The sequence below is a fragment of the Diorhabda sublineata genome, chromosome 1 (genome assembly GCF_026230105.1).
Source record: "Diorhabda sublineata isolate icDioSubl1.1 chromosome 1, icDioSubl1.1, whole genome shotgun sequence".
Classification (NCBI taxonomy): Eukaryota; Metazoa; Arthropoda; class Insecta; order Coleoptera; family Chrysomelidae; genus Diorhabda; species Diorhabda sublineata.
Window position 1 is genome coordinate 28894300 of NC_079474.1, and position 25820 is coordinate 28920119.

At 32.9% G+C, this 25820-nt stretch overlaps 1 protein-coding gene across 4 annotated transcripts in view; it reads right to left on the bottom strand.

Moving 5' to 3' along the window:
* The window catches only part of LOC130451803 (zinc transporter foi), a 30822-nt gene extending 5115 nt beyond the window's left edge, over positions 1-25707 (bottom strand). The window contains exons 1-4 of one of the 4 annotated variants that reach the window (XM_056791069.1): positions 25594-25707; positions 15515-15663; positions 8144-8472; positions 1906-2177 (exon numbers count right to left, since the gene is read on the bottom strand). In XM_056791069.1, the coding sequence (XP_056647047.1) occupies positions 1906-2177; positions 8144-8472; positions 15515-15653 (740 nt within the window). In that variant the 5' untranslated portion in view covers positions 15654-15663; positions 25594-25707. Of the gene's footprint in view, positions 1-1905; positions 2178-8143; positions 8473-15514; positions 15664-15869; positions 16088-19022; positions 19044-25255; positions 25276-25593 lie in introns of those variants that run through there. The other 3 variants (XM_056791088.1, XM_056791078.1, XM_056791061.1) reach the window with 3 other exon arrangements.
* Between the last annotated feature and the right edge of the window lie 113 nt (positions 25708-25820).

Genomic DNA, 25820 nt, shown 5'->3' on the forward strand with positions numbered 1-25820 from the left:
TTTAGGCATACAATAAACCAACTCTAAGTGTTTTTGATACATTTTTTTACATCTACTTAGAAATCAAATAAGAAATATCTAGAAAATATCATTTCTAAGTTGAATAGAAAATTTAATTGAGATAAAAAAAACTCATCATCGGTGTCATTTTCTTCAGTTGCCCGTTATCATGGGTTTGACGATTTGTCTGATTCCTTGGTTCTAAAGTATTCATGATAAATAGAGGATTTGTAAGGACAACATGTCCTCCTTTTTGTGAAAGTTATTTGACTTCTGGTTGGGTAAAGTTGACCCTACTGTACAGTCAATAAGGTTGGTACTTCCACGGGTCTTCCCGGCCTACTTTTTTTATTGCTCTATTTGGAGACGACTAAGTTTTGGAACCCCTAAATTTCACTAATAGATTTATCTATCTTTATTTGGAAGGGTCCTCCTTTTTCAAACCTCAACCAAGGTATCTTATGACAATTGATGCTCCTACCTTAAGTATTTTCTTTTTTGTTTGTGACTGAATGTCAATTGATGCTCCTACCCTCAGTGTCTTCTTTCTTATTTGTTATTGAATCTTTAAGCGATTTTATGTTCAAAAACTCTGTTCCCTGTATTATTAAAACGTCAAACTGAGGGTTTTTCATTTTTACAGTTTTCATGGGAAGGAATAAGTGATCTGCTATCATAAATTTCATATCAATTGTTTCTACATCCAATAGAGGATCTTGAAAAAGTTTCAGTATAGTCAGGGTAGTTTGTATATTCCTGTTTTGCCAGTGCATCAATCAAAAAATAGACCTTTTTTTAATTTGTCCTAAGGCATGGAACTAGATCTTCAGGACCCTTCCATCAGTAGTCTCATCTCAGATATGCATATAGGCAGTGCTGTTAGTAAAGCAATTAATACCAAAGTTGTAGATATAAAGACTTCTCTTATGGGAATGGCAATCTTCTTTGAAGATCAAAAATGTAAATATATTTTGAATCCTGCACAGCTTCCATAGAAACTTTTTCCAGTTCTGCGTGCGTTTGTTCTGTTCACCTTAAGTGCAATTATCTTTCTGCCTTTAGGTCGGCTGTCCTTTTCTCATCAGTTTCAGAACTGATTTTTTGAAATAACTTTTCGCAAAAAAGATTCACTGGACCTCAGAACTTTTAGAATACTATTTAACCAATAGTATTCTGAAAGAGAGTAACAATCTGTCACTAAACAACAGCACTTGCTGCTGCCTAGCAGATATTATCAGACCAGGTTGGAGTTTCAACCACACCCAAAAGACTCAACTGGTACACCACAAACAAATTCAACTCAATTTCAACAACTGAGAATTCAGTTCAGGACTGCAACCATCCCAAATTTCCATAAGTCCCAGTTCTATCTTTATCATATATAGATATCTTGTTGTTTCTAATTTATAACTGCTTAATATTCGTTGTGCTTTTTTGGATACACAGTTAATGTTAGTTTATTTTTTTTTTCAATAAATTTATTTGATGCTGAAACTTTTTTATTGTCCCCAGCAATAATTATTATTCATTAAAGAGCTGGTGGCTTTCAATCTAATATTCAATGTTCACCCCATCTGAGCACCAGTTATTTATATACTTTAACTGAGGCCAAATACTACTTCCTCAGTCCAAAAAGTGGATTTGGTCCACTTGCAATCTGAGCTCTCCATTTAATGTTGAAATTACTCTTCGAAATTCAAATGTTGTGACAAATTTTAAATAATTTCTATATTTTTACTTCCTTCAAAATATCTGGTCTATTATTATCAAATTATTAAATATCACGAAGATTGAAATATATTAAAAAGAGCTTTTACATATTTGTAAGGAAAAAAAGTATATAGGAAAGGGGGTCTTATGAATGGACACGAAATTGGTTGGTTTTATTGACTACATTTAACTCACCTTTTCTGCATAACTGGTATGATAGCTAACGATAGAACTCCACACGCACTTATAATTACAATAGCGAGTATGGAACACATCCATACAAAACTATTATTCACTGGGGCATTTTCGTCTTCCATAATATGGTGATCATCAATTATTTTAATGCAGTCTTTATTTACTAAATTGTACAATAGAATGGGGCACATTTTGTAGAAAGATGTTTCATTAATCTTTTCATCTGAAGATTCTAATGCTACTGGTGTTGCAATTTGTTGGATCTCAAAACACTGAAAAAATCATAAATTTCATATGTACAACTGTATATAAACTATAACCTTAACATAACCTTAATTTGCCTTATTTTTTCAATAAAATTTTGTTTTTGCTGGAAATGCATGGATAAATTAAAATTAAATTAAAAATTAAAAAAAAAAAAGAAAAAAAATCAGTAAAAGAGAATAAATGTATATGGGTCCATTTTAGAGTAGACCCTCTTCTACTTCTTATCACAGCAATCACGCGTCGCGGCATGCTTGATATCAAATGTTCAAAAAAAATTTGAGGTCTATTCTCCCATTCTTCAATAGCGACCTCTATGACTTAGATGTTCTATAGGATTCATATCCGAACTGTTAGGTGGCCAGTCTAATAGAGGGATATTGACAATAATCTGACTAGCCACGTGGGGACGAGCGTTGTCTAGCATGAATGAAAATTTAGGCCCAACAAACGGAGCAAAAGGGATTACATGTTCGACAATAATGTTGTCTAAGTAATATTGGGCATTCATAGACCTCGTACGTATAGGGGCAAATTCCGTACGAGCATCAAAGCAAATTCGTTTCCAAAACATTTTAGAACCATCACCAAAAGGTACTTTAGGAGAGATATTACAGCTGGCAAATCTTTCTCCTTGCCTTCACCAGGTATGATCACGTCTATTTGGAGCTTTAAGCCTACCTGTAGTTTCATCAAAGAACAGAACCCGTTTTCTATCATTGATCCAATCTGATCCAATTCTGATGTAGTCTCGCAAAATTTAATCTCTGAACTTTGTGTTTTCTGGTAAGCAAGGGTTTTATGACTGGTCTTCTATTGCTTAACCCTGCTGTATGTAAACGTCTTCTGACCGTTTGAGACGATACATTGATATTTCGAGCATCTGATAATTCATTTTTTTGCAGATTGCTGGTGATGCTCCTGTTTCTAAAAACACGTCTCAAAAAACGATCATTAATTTAATTGGTGCAACGTTTTCACGACGCGACTGATGCTGAAATTATGTCTTTCTAACCAACCACCAACATATCGCGTTGAATATCCTTCAATCAGGATAGTCGGTGCTCGCACTGCCACCTCCACTAACAAATTTATTTGGGGGTTTATTTTTTACTTGATATAATCCCAAATGAACTCTCAAACATGCATATGATAAAAACAATTACAATCAACAGCTTTCTTCTAACAGAAACTTTGCTTTAATCAGCATTTTTTAAGAAAATGTCGACATAGATTTACTTGTACACTATCAAAACAAGATTATGTGATACTATAGTTAACTCAAATAACAACTGTCACTGTCAAGCAAGGTCTATGGCCTACTTGTAGTACAGTAAGTTATCAATAAATAAAGAATATCGAGAAAAATATGATTGATGCGTTAATTTTATCCTGGAGTTTACTAAATGTATCCAATTAAATTGTATCCAGTTTCATATAATACAGAATTCACAACAGATGACTAATTAAAAAATACACTTCTACTTTGAAAAAATATTTCAGTCATTTGAAAATTCCTCTGTGTGACTATACCTTCAAAGACTGTAATCTTGAGAAGGAAAGAAAAGGGACCTCCCTTATATTCTGTATTAATCAGAAGAATTTGTATATGTCTATAGAAGAACTATCATAAGTGGCCAATTTAGTCTGGAGTCTACTTTTCCTATAAAAGAAAACTGCTATTACTGAATCATCTCTCTTAATTATGTAATGAAACGTTGGTGGAATGTTTATAAATATCTTAATCATTATTATTCTAGAATAAACAGTGAACAACAGAAACTGAAAACAATTGTAAGTATACGAGAATTTTTTTTTTTTTAATAAAAATAGTATACTTTCAATGTTTATTATAAAAATATACAAAAACCATTTAAATGCTGGAGATATATTTAGATTTTTAATCTCTAAATCTGTGCATTTTCAAATGGTGGAGGAAAGTAGGTTAAAAGTTAAATTTAAATTTTTTTCAATTGACTCACTTTTAAAACACTAAATATTAGATATGGGATCAATAAGAATTTTATAGATATAATTTAGTTGACACTTTGACCTTTCTTATGACTATATAACATTCACATATAAAATTATTTATGTATAAATTTTCAAATCTGAAGAAATTAATCTACTACACTATAATCTATTTATACAGGCTATATGAGAAGCAACCAAATTTACATTTAGTAAATCTTGGAAACGAATTTTGAATTGAAAAGTATGAAGAGTCATGGATCAAAACAACCAACAAAGCCAAAGGCTTTTGCCATTGCATCATTGCTGCCATTTTCTCTTCTGATACTACTGCAAGGTACACAATACAAGAAAACAAATTTTCAAATTCCAGAGAAAAATTTAAGAAGCAACAAGATTAGATTTACCACCAATCAACTGATCAGAGTGATATTTGGTGTCGAAAGTGACTAGATTTTTGCATAAAATTGCAAATTAAATCATGTAAATTTTATGACGAACTAAAAAGAATGAAGACAGGATACAATCCTCAGTTCACCTTGTGTAAGGATTCCGATGGAAATCTACTAACTGACCCTCAAAAGATAGCTGAAAGATGAACCAGCTGCTTCCAGGACACCCCCATTTCAACTGGGGCGATCGACGACCAGAGTAGTGATCAAATGGACCCTCCGACCCCTTAGCATCTTCAAAAAGCTGAAAAATAATAAGTCTCCTCCGGGGTAGATGACATTCCTGCCGATCTCCTCAAATACGGCGGGAAGGATGTATGGAACGACCTCAACGAACTAATCCTCTTAAATTGGAACACTGAAGAGATGCCATATGAGTAAAGCGTTGCAGGAATCTACCCTATCTACAAGAAAGGGGACGAGATAGTCTCTAGTTCATATTACAGGGGCATCGCTTTGCTATGTACATCCTACAAAATACTTACCTGCTGGATGAATCAAAACCTGGTAGAGTACATGGAGAAAGAGGTGGGTGAGTATTAGTGCGGTTTCACATATTTACATTCTGTTAGACACTAGAGTACAATGTCGATTATCAGCACCTCTTCAATGACTTCCGCCAGGCGTACATTATCCTCTGAAACCAGCTGTATGGGGACCTGGTGAGGTTTGGCGTCCCAAAGAAGCTGGTGTGTATGCTAAGAATGACAATGAGGAACGCCTGTGATAGGGTGAAGGTATCGGGTTACTAGGCACAGTTTTTACTGTGAACACAGGCTTGCGTTAGGAACACCTACTAGTGACAACACTGTTCAGTTTCTCACTCGAAGATGCCGCAAGAAGCATCCGAACGAATCCCGGAGGAATTATTTGCAATAGGCTCACACAGCACCTCGCTTATGCGGATGATATTGACATCACGGCACGAATCACTTCGGCTCTTTCAGGAGCGGTTGGGGAGTTGAAGAAAGAGGACTCAAAATCAATGAACTGAAAACCATGTAAAGGAGAATCCCGACCCTCCAAACCATGTTTTAAGTCAGAGAACATCGCTTCCCTGTTTACCACCAATTCAAATATCTTGGGGCTATAATAATGGCATGACAATGGAGATCCAGAGAGCGCTCAAGTTTAGGAGGCTCTAACGAAAGTCAAAGCTCACAATTTATAAGATAATAATCCGTCCCGTTGTCTCTTACGGATACGTGATATGGACTATGATGATGACAAGTGAGTGTATTTTGAGCTACTGGGAACTTAGGACCCTACTAAAGATTTTTGCTAAGCTAAGACAGATGTATGGCAAGCTAGTTTTAGAGGCGTCTGAGTTGGCTGGGACACGTGGACAGGATGCCTTCTGTTCGATACCCGCGCAGAGCCATGTATGGCATTGCAAGTTGTCTTGCTTCATGTCAAGCGACTTTTATAATAAATCCATTTTTAATTATAGTTAATAGTAGTGCCAGATCAGAAACAAGGTGAAATGTTGATATGAAAAATATATTAACAACAACTAATATTTAGGTTATACTATATATTAAAGATTCCTTAGATATTCATATAGTTATTTTATGTAAGGCTAGTTCTGGTCCAATAATTATGGCATATAGAAGTTGCCAAATTTAATTTTTAGGTTGAATTTCAAATATATTAGATATTATTAGGACGTTGGCAGGCACTGAAATATACGATTATCTCCCCTGAGAAATAAATAGATATGGCATTTATCAATGTTGATATATTATTATTTTTGTAAAGTTTTTAAAGTGCCAATAGAATTTGTATGCTTCTGATAAAATCATCTACATATTCACAGTGACTTTTGAAAGACTATAACACGTAACATCTTGAGTTAAATGAGGCAATGACAAATAGATTTATAAATTAAATGTAAAAAATATATGAATATGATTATAGTTATTCATTACTATCATAGATAGAGAACGCTCTACATTAAAACTGAGTTCGAATTAGATTTGTTTCTGGATAATTTTTTGACCAATTCTCTTTGATGGTGTGTATCTAGTGAATCTTTAATCAACAGTTTTGCCAAAGATTCCGAGTGGAAATAAATACTGAATTAGAAACAGTGCTTTAAATTTAATGCAGCTGAAACAGAAATAAAAAAATTGAAAAAACTAAACATATGGACAAATCATTACAGAATACTAAAGAATAAATAAAAAAGGGAATTTTCTGTTCTAAATTTTGAAATATAAATATTTCTATATATTTATAATATTACATTGTTTAAATGAATATCAAAGATTTTGAATAGGATACAAAAAGTTACAAAATAATTTAGTTGTAAATATCAAACCTATATGTAACAGTTCACAAAAATGTTACATCGAAATGGTATAGGTCAATCAAAACTATAAACATAAATGTAATTAATTTCACTAATTATGTTTTCTTTTATAATGTTTAGTAAAATTTGTCATCAATATGGGTCGTATTTACTTAAGCTAATTTACTGTGTTTTGTGTTTATGTAATTAGCAATATCTTGGAATAAAATGGCATATAAGGATTTTAATAAAAATAAAACCTATCCCAAGAATTGATATCCATTTTTTTAAATATGATCTGGGATAACAAATATAATTCTTTGATTTTAAGGTTTTTTGTTTTTTATTTATTTATACACATTTGATCTAGTGGAAGAGCGATACTTCAAAGTCAGCGACATCCAGAGGAGTTTCCAATTCTTGAAGATGTCATAAGCTAGGGCGACCAAAGGGATTGCAAAGGGATTTCCGGGAAATTAAGATTGACAAGGCCTCCCTATTCTTAGTTTTTAGCAATATAACATTTTTTTAAAATACTATCTGGACTATAAAACTAGAATTCTCTCATTCAATGTAGATTTATATGGTATTATTGTTTTATGTCAAGATCTCCTCTAAAAAATTGAAGAAATCTATAATTGAAATACTTCAGAATCTCTTATATCCCTTTGAAAAACACGAAACGAAATTTTCCATAACAACAGAAGTCTCCCAGGGTAGTGTTCTGGAACCAATACTCTACATCCTTTATATAGCTGACCTAATGGCATCTGCAAAGGCGACCATTGGAACATTCGAACATCTTTCAAAACCAATTGGACCAAATTTAAGAATGGTTAGAAAAATATAGAATCAAGATAAATGCTTTCAAGTCTCAACACGTAGATTATAGACTAGGTAACAGTGTCCATAAATCTTGCCCAAAAGCTACACTAGAAGTGATTCTAAATTTCCCACAAAGTACTAGAAAGCGTGATAGAGAAAACATCACTAAATAATGACCAACCCTGGGACGTTGCAACGAAAAAGTTTAGCTCTAAGAAAAACTTCACTTCCATAATAAACTGTAAAAGAAAGTCTCTAAACTCCAATATCATAAAATACAAACTCATTTGGAATTGCTTAGAAAAATTAAACGAGTTAAGCAAGCAAATTCTATCCAAACAAGTGGATGGAATCTAATTACGTCAATGCAGTGCATAAGACCTCAGGCCATCGTATCAAAATATTCACACAATTATACACAAATAATATTACTTACAGTAGTATTTTTTTCCTCTAAATAATCGTGTGTATCTTTATTATCGTGGTCCTCATGTTGGTGGTGATTTTCGTCCTTCATCACAAACTGTGACAAATTCAAATCCCCTAGGAACTTTTTGAAACCTTCTTTCGTCATAAAATCCCCGTCGCCGTATTTTAAAAATATTTTTCTAAGATGATCTTGATCACTATCACTATTATTTACACTATCGCTTTTATTGTTACTGTCACTGCTCCGTTTTACTTTTCGATGATTTATTCCTTTAATATTGTTAGAGTTTTTACCGAGATTCGGTATGTTGTCACGGTGAGAATCGTGGAATTTTTCTGCAATAACAAAAATAAAATAAATCATTTTATAATTTTACACTTTGATATTCCAATTTTAGCAATTATATAAAATCTGTACTGCTACTCCTCGTATTCTCCCCAGCAAAAGAATGTGGCAAAACATTTATTAGGATTAACTTCAACCAGTAGAGATTTCTGATACGATTTTAGTTTCCAAAAGAGAATAGAATTATCATTTTTTGGTTATTTTTAATAATAGAACTCTATTTTTTCTAAAATAGTTAAAGTTGTTTTCAATTCTTGTAGAAGCATCGAAAACTTTCTTGGAATCATAAAGCATACAAAATGTTTGTCTATTTAAAGCATCCAGGACTGGTGCATAGCAAGGCAAGATCGTTTTGACTTTAATCCTTTTAGATGTTTTGCCACACTATAGATCAAAGTATCAGTGCGTCTATACAAGTGTTTCAAAAACCTCCCAGATCGATCAAATAATACCTTCTATTATTTAACAATAACATCATACATATTTTGTAAGTGAATCATCGACTGTATTGTTCAATCGAGGATGGTCGCAGAAGTACCTGGCCTGATCTAGAGATGGCGTTAGTTTATTGAAAAATACCACTGTATTTGGAAGTACACAATTTATACAGCATATGTTTCAAGTTTGAAGACGCCAAATTGTTCAGTATTTATTTGACGGCCATCAATAGTGAACGTTTTTTGTGAATTTGTAAACATGGAAAAAATTGGTCATCGTTATGTGATACAGTACTCGTATTTGAAAGGCCTTAGCCCAACCAATATAAAAGCTGACCTAGATTTCACCCCGCTGGAGATTGCTTTTTTGTTGTCAACAGTAAAATATTGGGTAGTAGAGCTCGTACGACCTGCGAAGACCATCGCAGTGGTTGACCAAATGAGGTAACTCCAGAAATGTTGAAGAAACTCTTCAAAGCGGTACTGGATGATGGATTAGGCATTTCAAATAGTGCGGAACATTGCATATTAACTGAAAATTTAGATATGAGAAAGCTGTTTGCTCACAATGGAACAAAAACAGCCTCTTGAAGTTGTTTCTATCGAGTGTTTCACATAAATAAAGCCGAATTTTTGCGCCGTTTCATAACCATGGATGATAAGTAGGTCCATTACTTAACACTCGAAGTCAAAGGGCAATCAGAACAATGGACTGAAAAGGGAAAACTGGCTCCAAAGAAGAGAAAGACCGTTCCATCTGCGGACAAGGTTATGGCATCGGTTTTTTGAGATGTGCGTGGGATAATTTTTATTGACTATCTTGAAAAAGGAAAATCTATTAACGGCGAGTATTATACAAACTTTTGAGCGAAAAAATCAAGCGAAAACGGCCGCATTTGGATAAGAAGAAAGTGTTTTTTCATCAAGACAATGCACCAGCTCACACATCCGTTGTGATATAGCCAAAACTTATGAATTAAAGTTTGAATTGCTACCTTATGCACCCTATTTGCCAGATTTAGCACCCTCGGATTATTTTCTGTTTCCAGACTTGAAAAAATGGCTCTGTGGCCGAAGATTTTTCAACAATGAATAGCTTGCATCGGCAGTTAATATGGAGCTAAAAGGAGATTGGAAAAATAAATATATTTTTTCCCAAAATTTTTGTTTTTTCTTTCTTTGGTTTATTAAACGTAGAGTTCTAATAATCGACTGAGAGCAATGCAATCCCCACTTATTCTATTCGCAATATGCGAGTGGCAAAAGTTTTTCAAAATGATGGATTCTACATCTAATCTAGATTCCAGTAAATCACATCAGTGGTGCACCGCATTGTTAATGACATTATGCAGAGCATTCCACGCCAACTATGTTTGGGTTTAGATTTTCTTTAAACTTGCGAAAAACATTGTTGGTTTCATATTTTCAAGTACTGCTCGGACACCCTCTAAATTATATAAGATAATTTATTTCCCATTATCGTATACACAGTCACATTTAATTGCCCTTTAAATAATTTGAACAAGTTATTCCTAATCCTTCATTTATTTTAATTAGGTAAATTTGGAAATAACAAGTCATATTTTATTTAATTTAAAGGCATTATTCCCATTATTTTATGTCCTAATTATCTAAAAAATTATTTTAATTTTGTATGATAAAAAAAGTAATGGCAGAAAATTAATTTCCTTTTTCTTTACCGGTTAAATAAAAATTAATAAGATTTAAAGACAAATTCTAAATTAATTTATTATAATTTAGATGATTTGGCATTATATTTTCGTTCGGGATGTATGAACTCGATGTATTTCATATTGCGAATGACCGGCAAATGTCGACATCGCCGGTGAATGGCCTCTAAATACCTACATCCAAAGATAACCAATATATTTTGTTTTTTCTCTCCCATTTTACGACAGTAATTTCAAAATACAAGTGTGGTTATATTATTTTTACTAAAAAGAGCAAAAAATACGGTTAAAGTAAAAAATAACAAAGAATATACCGTCTTCAGCAGACTCACTGGGGTATTTGGAAGGGACAGAATTCATTTTTAAAATAGGGTCAGCGTTTTAATTAGGAATATTCTGAAAATATACATGTCTAGTTGACAATTAACTTCAAACTATGGAACGTTGAATTGTTGTTTTCAACAAAAGAAAAATATGAATCATCAAGCCGAAGTATGTTATTTAGTTTAAGGCGGCTTTTGTGTTGTTCTTATGGCAACCTTAATTTTTTTTTAAGTTATTTTCAGGGATTTCGGAATAGAAAAAGGAAAAATTCTGAAACTGAATGTTTTATGTTGCTAGAGTCGATAAACCTGATATTATATGTTAATCGATTTTATTCATATTATAAGAGAAACAGATATACAACCTTCACATTCTACCATAGGCAAAGATCCCATTACTCTTAAGTCCTGGTCTGACGTGAACGGTATCTGTTTAAACCCTATAAAGGAGCTACATATTGACGGTGCCCTTCAATGGTTTTGTGATTAAATCTATTTCTGAACAGCTCGATTTTCTTACTGCTTTAACAACTTACTACTCTTTGTTCGAATCGGATCTTCGATGTGGTACGCCTTTCTGGTGGTCTTGTAGTTTGAACCTTTCCAATCTATCTTCAAATTACAAAAAAGAGCTATTCGTTATATTTTTGGTTTGACTAGTAGAACGTATTGCGAAATCTATTTTAGAAAACACAAAAGTCTAACTCTCCCCGCTCTTTTCATTTTAGAATCTGTTCGCAAGCTCTTTCACAACTCAACTCAGAGACCCTTTCATGCCTATCCTACTAGAAGAACGAATTTGAACATTTACTTAACTATACCCACTTCTGATCTGGTAAAAAATCCATTATCTTCAGTGCAGAAAAAATTATTCAATCAGCTAACTTCGTAATGGAAAATACATTTAATAAATTCCGAAGATTGACAAAGACATTTCTGCTTGAAAGACCTTATTATTCTGTGGCAGAATTCTACAATTTACTATAGAATGACATAATTCAATTTAGTGTGAAGTAAGATATATTATAATTACTATATTAAGTCAAATTGTTATAAAATTCTAAAATTTTCTAATGACAATAAAGCTTATCTCTCTCAAGACCACATATTTGCAAAATGTTAAGGCACACTCTTTCCCGAATATTAGGCAAAATTCTTAATATCAGTTTTAAAATAGAAAAAATTTGAAAAATTGTCATGTTATTGATAGCATTTGTTAGAGATAAGGACATGCCACTATATTTTTGGTAATTTTATACTTTCCCCGTCCCCTGGATTTTTTTTAAATCTTCTTTTTTACGGCGGATTTGTGAGAAAAAAAATATGGGAAATATCTCACCTGGAAATTTCATATAGTTTTATGACTTTAAATGTGATCATAAACGCACTTCGTTCATAACTTTTTTACGGAGCATCAAATGCATTTCATATATATATAGTGCTTTTCAGATAAAAGTATCCACCTTTAATAACTTTTGTAATACTGGTATTTAGAAAAAATCCAAAAACACGTCAATTTATGTTGGAAGGGGCAAGCATTATGGCTTATTTAAACTTACTAGAAAAGCCACCCCCTCACCGCTAGCAGCATCCCCTTTATTTTTTTAAATTTCATATTTTTTATGTAAAATTTGGATACTCATCTTTGAGCTGATTTCAAAAATGTATAATACTTGTAGGTTAAAGTGGTTAGTTTATGAGATAAACAATTTTTCTTTTAAGAGCACAAATTTTACTTATTATTTACTTTCACCTTATTTGCCTGTACTAAAATGGGTTGTACAACAGTTCAAACTCTTTAATCTTTTTAACTGTGCTATTTATTATGAAGTTACAATAAGTGTTCAAAATGAGTACCATTCACTTCCATACAATGGTATAATCTATTTTGAAATGCCTCTCTGACATTGCTTAATACGGCTGGATTTAATTGTCGACATTCATTTTCTATCCTCTCTCGTAAATCATCCAGAGATTCTGGTTGGGTAGCATAAACTTTTGTTTTTAAATACCCCCATAAAAAGAAGTCTAGGGGTGTTAAATCCGGTGCCCTAGGTGGCCACTCCATCATCTGCCCCCTTCTACCTATCCAACGAGCGGGGAATGTTTCGTTTAAAAATTGTCGGACAGGTATAGCATAGTGTGGGGGAGCTCCGTCTTGTTGAAATACCAGTAAATCTTCGGAAAGGTTATCATCATTTTCTATTATTGTTGTAATACGTGGGTCAACCCCTTCCCTGAGTAACTCAAGATATGATTCACCATTTAAATTTCCGTTGATGAAGAAAGGTCCGACAATGTGGTCACCTAGGATACCACACCAAACGTTTAACTTTTGGGGATGTTGTGTATGGAATTCACGCATAATATGTGGATCACTTTCAGCCCAATATCTACAATTATGCCTACTTACTAAGCCATTTAATGACCATGAGCATTCATCAGAAAAGCAAATATTGTTTAACAATTGTGGATTGTTATTGATAATTTGCGTCATTGATTCGCAAAACTCTAGACGACGATCAAAATCATCTTCATTCAACTCGTGCACCAACTTAACTTTGTATGGGTGGTACTTGAATTTATGTAGAACTCGGAAAACTGTAGAAGATGAAACACCAATCGCTCTACTTATTGTTGACAACGATTGGGGTTGTTGAGCCTCTAAGCTGACTTGCCCTAAAATTGCCACTTGGATTGCTTCGTTATTTACGAGTCCCTCTCGCTTATGCACTTTATTGCAAACAGACCCTGTTGTGGTAAATTTCTCCATCAGTTGAATTACATACTTATGAGTTGCATGTCTTCCGTCATGTAATTCGTTAAATATTCTAGCAGCAGCTCTTGCACAATTATTATTTTGGTAGTATAAACCTACAATTTCAATTCTTTCTTGCAAAGAGTAAACCATTTCAGAGAAACAAAATAAATAATGTATCAAATTACACTATCAATAGTGACTACAAATTCTAGTTGACAATGTCAAACTTTAATAAAAAGTAGAGTTTTTTGTTGTTTGGATTTTTTAAGTAGAATAAATAGCACAGTTAAAAAGATTAAAGAGTTTAAACTGTTGTACAACCCATTTTAGTGCAGGCAAATAAGGTGAAAGTAAATAATAAGTAAAATTTGTGCTCTTAAAAGAAAAATTGTTTATCTCATAAACTAACCACTTTAACCTACAAATATTATACATTTTTGAAATCAGCTCAAAGAGGAGTATATACCAGTAATACCAGTATTACAAAAGTTATTAAAGGTGGATACTTTTATCTGAAAAGCACTGTATATTTTAATCTACACTACTAAAAAAACGAAATTTTTGGGAAAAAATTGTTCGTTTAAAGATTTCATATGGTTTTCTGACTTTAATCATCATAAAAGCTATAGAAAATCGAAAAATCATCCGATTTCGATGAATTTTTTTAGGAAATATCTCATTTAAAGATTTTATATGGTTTTATGACTTTAAATATGGTCAAAAATGCAGTTCTTGAGATATAGTCGTATTTTTTATTTTTAATCCTGTCAAAATGGTTTATTAACTACAAAAGAAAAACAATGCAAATATAATGGTTTATCCATTTTAAGTGCGGTAGTGAATGATAATATACGAGGTCTGGCTATTAAATAACGAGACTGCGCGCATAGAGAGCGCCCTAGACGGGTCTGAAAACACGTTTTGCGTAACTATTATGCAGTAGCAATTTGAAACGAACGTTTCAAACTCAATTTCTCGTGAAATTGGAAAAAACTGAGTGCTATAAATTGTTGCAAGAGGCCTATGGGAACATTCTTTATCTGGTGCGCGTGTTTTTGAATGGTGTAAGCGCTTTAGTGAGGGCCGAGAGAGCACTGAAGATAACCAGCGCCCAGGTCGCCCTGTTAAAGTTTCAACTCCGGAAACAGTGACCAAAAATCAACCAAATTGTACGTGCATGTCATAGAATCAGCATCCGGATGATTGCAGAGGCTCTAAATGCCGATAAAGAAACGTTTAGAAAAATTTTACACGAGGAATTACCCATGACAAAAGTCTGTACGAAGTTGGTGCCAAAAAATCTGACTTCTGACCAAAAGCTCTTGCGTCAACGGGTCTGCTCAGATTTCCTTGAAAGGTTAGACCCGATTTGAGTCTATGGAAGCGGTAAAGCAAAAAACGGCAGAGCTCCTAAAGGCCCTCACCAAAGAAGACTTCAGCACTGCTTCGATTAATGGTAAAAACGTATGGAAAGGTGTGTGTGACGAGCATTCGAATGTAGAATAATTTTTATAATAAAACCCTTTTTCGTAACGTCTCGATATTTAATAGTCAGACCTCGTACGTTAAGTAATATATAATTTCTGTCTATTGTAATACAACTAAATATACAAATGGTACACCGCTGCATATTACCGATTTTTTGCTCCCTCAAGTAGAATATAACTAATTATCGTAGCAACAATGAAAAACTAACTTTAGTTCAGACTAATTGTGATAAAATTTTCAATAAAAACAGAGTTAGAGAACGACGAAATAAATCGAGGATAATTTAATGACATTGACATATGTTATTATTTATATTATATTAATTTACATACCTATAAGCGGTGAATACATAGGATCGCTATACTCCTTGTGGTGGAAGGAGTGGTGTTTAACAGCTGCATGCGACGCACAAGGCGTATGTGTGGCGCATATAAAGCAGAATATACATACTGACAACACGTGGTTGGACATTTTTGGAGCCCTAGACAAAAAAAGAAACAATAGTTAGCACACTTATGATCAATAAAGGAAATGAATAAAAAAACAAGTATACAATTCATAAACAATCATTTTAATCGTGATCTACCTTTTAAACGTAGTCACTTTTATCAATAAGGTGTTTCAATAACTTAAAAATGTAAAGTCGAAACATTTTATTTGAGTTATTTGTTGTTCAAATTCACTTACATCATTTTTAAAAATAGATTTTCGTCCTCGAAACTCATTAGTTCAGTAACACCTCACATGCACTCGTCTCTGAATACTAGAATCATCAGGTATATAAACGCAAGGAAAATAACTTGTCATAACTTGTTGCTCAAACATATCCCCTCCCTTAGTACATGTTCATTCCGCTCGATCCTGACCTTATCGGGGAGCTCCGTTGGCCGGATGCCGCTGGATATTAGAACTTGAATAATTATTTAATCATGTGGTAATGGATAGGAATATCAACATAAAACCTTAAACCAACTCATTTCTTACCTACCATTATAAATTATAACATATGGTAGCGAAAGTAACGATCAGAACCATGTATCATATTGATATGGTCGAAATTATAAAACAATTTTAAATTATATGGTTCTTAATCTGACCAGGTGGGTAAACAATACCACTACACCAATACTCACAATTACACTGTCTGACGCGCGTTTCGATAACCAAGTTATCGCCTTCAGAGATTGAAGGTAAACTAAAATCTAATAACTTGACTTACCTGTTTTATACTAAATTTTCCTATCAAGATCCTTCTTCCGCGAAAATTCATTCCTGCGGGAAAAAACTCCTTGGCAGGATACTCATATTCATTAGCCAACATATCCAACAATTTATTATTGGATATATTTCCCAACAATTTTATATTATTAATATTTATTGTGACTGGCAATACCTAATTTTCCTGTCCGTGCATATTTCAAATGAGCTATGTGTTCTTTAAACCAGTTAATAACGGATCTCTTATATAATAATATATTGTTGGATTTATAAACCAATTTAAAACCTACTCTGTTAAATATTCCTTCCAACCCTTTTGTATAAAGAGAATTGAAAGGTATCAGAGCAAATTTTCCTTGTTTTTCACTTTGGGTTTGAAAATGAGTGGTTTCACATAGAGATTTCTTAAAGCTAGACGATTGATTAACCTATTTACAATTCTAGAAATCTCTATGTGACACAACTTTTTCCAAACCCAAAGTGAAAAACAAGAAAAATTTGCTCTGATACCTTTCAATCCTCTTTATACAAAAGGTTGGAAGGAATATTTAGCAGAGTGGGTTTCAAATTGTTCTATAAATGAAACAATACATTAAAACAATTGTTGGGCAATTCTAAGAATAAAATACCAAATTTGGAAAAGAGTGGTATATATGATATAAGGTGTGGTGATTGTGACGGAAAGTATATTGAGCAGACTAAGAGAGCACACAGCTCATTTGAAATATGGAAGGATAGGAAAATCGGGTATTGCCGATCACGCTGCCAGTCACAATCATTACATAAATATTAATAATGGAAAATCGTAAAATATGTATACAATAATAAATTGTTGGATGCATTTGAAAGCATTGAAATTGCTACATGTAAGAGTAGCTTAAATAGGTACAAAGAGCCAATTTCTTACAGTCCACTCTATAGTTTACTAGTCAAGGAATGAATGTGAGTATTCCCACCAAGGAGTTTTTTCCTGAAAGAATTGATTTTCGCGGGAAAAGGTTTATTGGTGGGAAAATTCAGTATAAAACAAGTAAGTCAAGTCATTAGATTTTAATTTACCTTCAGTATCTGAAGACGATAACTTGGTTATCGAAACGCGCGTCAGACAGTGTAACTGTAAGTGTTGGTGTAAACGGTAAGAATATCGCCAACGGTTCCAGAAATTCCAACTCAGGTGGGTAAAATTTACCGGACCGGTATCATAGCAACACAGATAAAAAGGTGGAGCGAAAATAGTCAAAAAATTTGTTTTAATATTTTATTGCACCCCAGCCTAAAACCATGTGTTCTGCTTAATGCACAATTCACCGATTAGTCCGGACCTGACCCGTTGCGTACCAATTGGCTGTGATGAAACCAATGTAATCACAGATTGAGGAGATAGTGTGATTTGAACAATGTAAGCTCAGACTAGAAAGGTGTTACTTCATGCCAACGATTCACCACCTATACATCTCTTTTAAGGTTTGGACGGAAAAAATTAGGGACCACATTCATTTTTAGGACCCATTTGATGCCCTTTAACAACATTCAAAGAAAAACTTGTAAAGCAATTTCAAGCAATTGAAATTGATTTACCAGAAATTTATGTAGAAGTTAAGCCAAATAAGTGCTATATGGAATGGAACTTATCTTGACGATATATTTCTAAATTCATACGACAAAATTCAGGAGGTGTTTGCTCGTATGAAATTAAGATAGGTCTTTTTTTCAGTCCATCCTTTTCCGAGATATCACCCTTAAAAGGTGGTGACTCAAATTGTGTTTTTTTTTTCTCTAAAATTAGTGTTATTCTATAGACTTGAAATTCTGTAATTTTCATGCACTCGCAAACTAACTACGAGTATTTTTTCAATATTCCTATTACATTGTAAAGGGGTGAAATTACCAAACCTTACTTTATTTCATATCAAAACTTTTTTCAAGATTAAATTTTATGAAATAAAATAAATTGAAAACCTTGTTTTATTTATAAATATTTTTTTTTCAAAACCAATAACCACAGAAAAAAATTAACACCATATTTTATAAGTCTGTAAAAATGTAAAATGTGATACGATTCACCCCCGTATAATGTAACAGGAGTATTGAAAAAATACTCGTAGTTAGTACTTTGCGAGTGCGCGAAAATTATAGAATTTCAAGTTTCTAGCTTTACTGAAATTTTAGTACAAAAGAAAATAAAAATCCAAATTTAGTAATATCTCAGAAAAGGGTGAGCTGAGGAAATTTTATAATAGGAAGCACCTCCTAAATTTTTTCGCTTAAATTTCGAAATACCCTGTATGTCAAAAATCAACTTGGAAAGCACCTAATATCAAATATTTTGATGAAAATGGTTTGTGCAGTGAGGTACATGAATAAATAAGAATATTGGACAATTCTTCATGATCCACTTTCATTGATGATTGTGAATTGATTTTTCAATATGATAAAGGTCTTGACATTCATTCAAGCTGTACCGAAACTTTTCAAGTGAGCAACGGCCATTTGAATGACCAGACATAGATTTATTGCGATCTCATTTTTTGACTACGGTTTAAATTAGTTTTCAGTTAATTTTACATAAATAAAAATCAATTTAAATATCCTTGAACAATAAAAAGTGTAAATGAAACAAACCTTTACATTCTCACTGTTACTCCATTTTATTTAAACGATATAAGTAGAAATTGTTTAGCATACTTTAAAACTTAAGGTTACTTTCTCGCTATTGAATCGTGATCGCATTTCGATTATAAATTATTGAAATCGAATTGTTTAAATCAACATTTTAAGAACGCTTCGGCAATAAATTACTCCTTATTGCGTTATCTCTGGGTCAGACTGATGATAAAGCAATTTTTCTTACAATCACACTGCCAACTGTTTATTATTTGTTTTTTATGGCTGACAAAACAATTTAGAAACAGAATATTATTTATCTGAAACGAAGGTCAAATTGCAGCAGAGGAAATACCATCTTTCATACTTTTCATTTATAGTTTATTATAATACAGGTTGTCCCACAGGCTTATCTCATTTCAACACGTTATACTTGGTCTGATCAAATTTGCTGCACGCGTAAATCGAATCGGTAACATCAGCTCGTTACAATCTTCGAACAATTCCCGGAGGAATTATTTGCAATAGGCTCACACAGCACCCTCACCTATGCGGATGATATTGACATTATGGCACTAAGCACTTCGGCTCTTTCAGGAGCAGAGTTCGAGCGAGCAGCTAAATCAAGATGACTTAAAATCGATGAACAGAAAACCATGTATATGAGAACCTAAGGGAGAACTCTGACTTCCCAAACCACGTTTCAACTCAGAGAACATCGCTTCCTTATGTGCCACCAATTCAAATTTCTTTGGGCCTTGATAACTGAAGATTAAAGACGTGACCACAGAGATCAGGGCAAGAGTTGCTGAGGGAAACAGATGCTTTTGGGTAGTCCAGAGAGCGCTCAAATTTAGAGGACTCTCACGAAGGTCAAAGCACACAATTTACAAGCCAATAGCCCGTCCCGTAGTCACATACGGATGCGATACATGGACTATGGCAAGTGAGCGGATTTTGAACTGCTGATCCTACCCTGTTTGCGAGAACAGTGCGTGGATCCGGAGGAATGCTGAGCTGAGACAGATGTATATCGAGCGAGTGAGATTTGGTCGCGTTCGTCTGGGGCGCGCGCTTGAGGTGGCTGGGACACGTGGAGGGGATGCCTTCTGATAGATACCCGTGCAGAGCCATGTATGGAGGACGGCGACTGAGAGGCGCCTTTGCTGGTTGCATGACTTTGAGGCGGACCTGATCCGGCTAGCGGTTCGACGTCGGTGGCAGTATGCTCAGGTCAGAAAGGATTCGCAGTCGATATTTGAAAAAGCCCTGGTTCTCCAAGGACGTAGCGCCGGTTAAAGAAGAAAAAATTAGAAATTAAGTTTTAGGTTAGACATTGTGCAACAAGTGTGCTTGGAATTTTGTGTTTCCAAAGCAATTACGACTAAGGAATAAATGACGAAGCTGCAGAAGTGTTTTGAGTCTACTTTATCACGGTAGAAAGTAATTGAGTGGCAAAAAACATTCAGTGAAGATCGTGTCCATCCACCATAACAATAACATTAAAAAAGTTAGAAAAATGGTGTTTGAAAATCGTCGTATCGGCATCCGACATATGACAGAAACTCTCAACATCTCTTATGAATCAACTCGAAATATTTTGATTAATGATTTGGGTATGAAGCGTGTCGCTCCAAAAAGAATGACCCTTTTACAAAACCAAAATCCAGTAGAGGTGGCAAAGTTTAACGTAGATGAGCACCATATTTATCAAACGCATCGATACTGGTGGCGAGACGTGGATTTATGATGCTCATCGTTTTCTTCGATTAGCGTGGTATAATTCAACATGAATTCGTTTCCAAAGAGTCAAACGGTCAATAAAAGAGGCCGTTTTGAGGCGGCTACGTGAAGAAATTCGTCATAAACGACCGAATTTTTGGACAAACATGGATATTTAACCCTCGGTTAGGCGCGTGGTGATTCGCAATGTCTTTAGTAGCGCTTTATCTGAGATTGCACGTCCTTTGACCAAAATTAAAATGTATAATAACTGTCAAAAGTAAGTATAATAGTGGTATAGTAATCCAATCAGATTTATTTATTTGAAAAATTACAAATAGAAAAAATTATAATATATTGCATTAAGAGGCTGTTCCATATCGGCTAGTCCAATGCAGAATCACTGCTTCCATTTACAGATAACATATTTGAATGTGTGTGTCTGCTTGCTATCTGTGTAGTACATATGGCGCAATTATCTTTTTTTTTTAATTCAAGACCCATTAGGTCTTCTTGCAGGCTTATATTTTTCAAGCAGGGCTTTTAGGCTGGTGCTCACCCAGAATGAAATCTAGCTTGTTAGAAACATCTTGGCCCAAGTCCCACATCATAAGTAATTTCATAAAAAATTTCGGAATCGCATAATTTTATTTCAACATAGTCGTTTCAGATTCTTCCAAATTATCAAATAATTCTAAATTTGTTTTCCAATTCTCTTCAATTGCAATTCGAATTAATTACTCAATGGCAGCTTGTTTTGTGACTTCACACTTTAGTGTTTGATTTCCACAATCCCAGAGAGAGAGGGAAAGCAATACAAAAATTCATAAAATGTCCAACGTTCATTTAAAAAAAAATGCAAAAACACATCACAAAGTAAAAACTGACAGAATTCATAAAAATAAATTGGGATTTATGTCTTAACTTAAAGTTACACAACAAGAACATATGCTCATTTTTTTAATAAATCAACTGTTGGTTAGTTTCACTCTTATAATAAGCATCATATCAATCCTATCCAAAAACACTAATGATGGTACGTTACAGTAATAGACTTCGAAGTTATAAAGAAGCATGTGCTTTATTTTTTAACGAAGCATATTATGAAAGACTTTCAATTGTCAGAAGTAAGCAGAATTGTAACAAAATTTAATGAAACGGGAACAGGAATGCTTCACAATCTGGAAGTCTGAAGGAAACTTATCGAAACCTTATTTTCTCAGTATGGTCTTTATTTTGTGATTCACCGGTACGTCGCTTCATTATAACGGAATTTCACTGAATTCTAAAGCATGTATTATTGACGAATAAATCTTCCGGGACGCCCCGTATATTGGGGACGATATTAATGTCAGTCAACCGATCGAACCACTTCACACACGAAAGATTTTTACGTAATAAGAGTGACAACTTTTCATAATCAAGTTTTTATTTATTTTTAGGTTGATGGCTAACTATAGCGAATTAGGTTCAAGTGGAACCAAGTCATTGCTGGACTATTACTTATAATTCCAAGTGTTGCGACTTTATAAATTGTTATTAGCTACATGACATCCATACTTTTTATACGTAGAATATATTATATTTTATACAATAAAAGGAATTGATAATCATTTTTAATAAAGAATAAACCGCGATTAGACCAGAGCATAGTGTCCCTTATATCGGTGACTGGAATATAAATGCGATACATTGGACTGTCAAAAACATTGCTCAAAAAAGCTTGTGTCAATTGGTGCAAAAAATGCTGAAAAAATTCAATCGCCGTACTTCAAAAGATGTCTATAAGATCGTGACAGGCGACGAATCATAAATGTATGCATATGAAACCAAAACTAAATAACAAAATGCAAGGTGCCCACTTCGATCATTAATTATAATTTTTTTTTGTTTTTATTTGATAAGTTAAATTGTTCTAAATTAAAATTTTTTCCTTTTGTAAATAGGGCAATATTTGACACTATGCAGTTTAATTAAAAATGTTTCATTGTATTTCAATAAATTTCAAAACAATTTCAAGTATTTTCATTGAATAATTACAATTTATGATATTTTTCCTCATGTCTCTTTATGACAAACACCTTCCTTGGCATGTAAAACAATCTAAAAATCTACATATCTCCTGAACCATCAATTTTATAGAGTACCTTTTTGTTAAAAAATCGATTGAAAATTTTATTTTTGTTAGATTGTACAGGTTGTTCCTGTAAAAGGTACAGATCGTTAACCATTAGGCATGAGCCGCCCCTGGCCTTCATAGTGTAGAATTCTTTATTCCGTCAAACACATAAAAATTCATAATTTCAAATTTATAATTCAGAAAATATACTTAAAAATATAAGTTCTGATTTCGCAACTTTAAACGTCTATAACTCAGTAACGACTTGTCGTATGAGAATTTTTTTATGTCACAGCATCATTTTTGCGTTATCTACTCACTCCCGATTTTTCGCTCCTTCAAAAATTTATGATTAGTAATATGCCTATAAAAAATGTTTTTTGAACATTTACTACTACTACTACTTTTTATTGAATTTTTCAACATTCTTGTTAACTGTAATTAGCTCATTACAATATGAATGTTGTTTTAAAAAATAACTACTGCTTTTCTATACATTTTATATATATATATATATATTGTCCTCCTGATATTGAAATAATCTATTTTTTTCAATACTTAAAGAATACTGCTAATTATACCGCATACAAAGAAGCAATATGCAATACACTTTAGATTATCATAAATTTCTCAGAGTGAATAATCTATTTTTTATGCTATGATGTCAAAAGCACATAGTATTATTAAAAATGTAGATTCATAGAAGAATTTAAAGTCCAGTTCGATTTTGGTCATAATATACTATTTTAATAATGATAGTTGAAAATTATCAAGATAATGCTATTAAAACATTGTTGACTCTATGATATGCTGTTAGAGGGGTTTTAAAAATGTCAGGTCTATCTATCTATCTATCTAGTGAACACATTGTTTACTAATTCCACACCAAAACTCACCAACTTTGGTCCCGGAAGACGATAATATGGTTATTAACGCCTGTCAAGACAGTGTAATTGTGAGTGTTAGGGCAGTTATAATGAACAGTATGTTCAATATGAATATAATTTATAGTTCCTGAAATTTAAACTAAATCTATTAATAGATACATAACATAATATTTTTAGTTAAACTAGTTGAGTTCAAATATTTGCTCTAACCCAGTGCAGCTCCTTAGCCACATGTGGCTCTTTAGCTCTTTAAGTGTAGCTCTGACATCATATTAAACTTGATAACCACATGTTTCGATTTCAATAAATTGGGCGAAAAGAATGACAGATGTAAGAATAGGGTTTGTCGCTATTTTGAACGAAAAAATAGATACAAGAAACACTGTTTTATAAACAACATTTTAAGGGAAGGATTTCTCAGCAGGATTCGGGAATTTTAAAACAGCAGAACAACTCTAGCATTTGTCAAAAATGCTCTTAATGCTACGATAAACAAGTTGAAATTTTATGCCTTTTGAAATGGTTGATTTGAAATTCAATTGCTGGATTTAAAAAAAAAGAGATATGGCGCTCTAAATTGGAAAATCTTTGTTTTGAATTGAAAATATTGGAGAAGTGTGATCTTAGTTCACAACACAAATGGTCTGCTTTGAATGTACTGGAGAAGGAATACATGATCATTTTCAATACTTGGAATAGTATTCCTGACGACTCCTACAATCAGCTGAAAAAGCTTGTGTTTGCTATTCTTTCCTTCTTTCCCTTTTCAGTTCACACACACACACACACGTATATATATATATATATATATATATATATATATATATATATATATATATATATATATATATATATTTGAAACAATCTTTTTCACATATGAACATTATCAATACTAAACTTGGAAGATGTCTTATTGATGAGAACTTGTAATCTTGACTAAAATTAAAAATGACCATATACAAACCTGACTTACTCAAACTTTCCAAGGAGATTCAATTTAGTTTTATTCGATATAATAAAAGTTTACTATAAAAGAAGATTTGGCTCCCAATTTTTTTTTCAAATTATTATAATGTTCATATTTGGTTCTTTGGTTCTAAAAAGTTCGGCAGGCCAGTACTCTAACCTAACCATATTATTAAGAAACAAGTATTATAAAAAACCCAAAGAACAATATTATTTTTTTCAGTCTAATGAATCCAGCATTAAGATAATGATGACCAAATACTGAATTTAACTACATTCATGGGTACATACTATTTCATTCATGTAACATAAAAAATGTCAACATTTTAAGAATAGGTTGAAATGTGTTGACATTTTTCATTGAATTGTTTCCTCTTTGGGAACTTTAATTTAAATTGTCTAATAATAATTCATTAAATATTAAAATAAGTATAGTAATATGAAAAATATCTTATGATAATTAGATCAACCCATTATGATATTTACAAGTTTGAATGTTTAATTATTAACATGTATTTTTATTTCTGTAAATATATAATAAAACAAGTGATTATTACCAAGTTATTATGCTAGCAGAGTTAATTCCACATATTTATTTAGAATGTAAATTAGTTTTTTCTGTAATACGAATTATTAGTAACTCGAATACAAACCAAACGCGTGAATCATACTTCTACTTTATCAACGTTCATTGTAAATTTGGAAATAAGATATGACAAGTATATTTCAAAAATAGAGGTATTACAAAATGTGGAACACCTTGTAAGGTAAATAGATGCTATATACCTTTACTTTTGATAAGTGAAAAGATATAAGTATTTCGACTTTCTACGTTATGTCGGGGTTCAGAATACTGTTATTCTAATTAGAGTTTATATAAGCTTAATAACTTTACCTCAAATATCACCGACGACACTAAACACTCACACCGTCACTAACCAGCTTAACAAGTGCAGGCATTCTGATTTTCTTCGCATGTATGGTATCACACGGTTAAAAAAGGTTCGTCCATAAAAAGGAAACGGGCTGTGACGTCATTATTTTAAAATCGTGGAAACTTTTTCCAAATCAAATTAATTAATAGATATATACAAAAGGGATTGAACTATTTCCCAAGTTTTT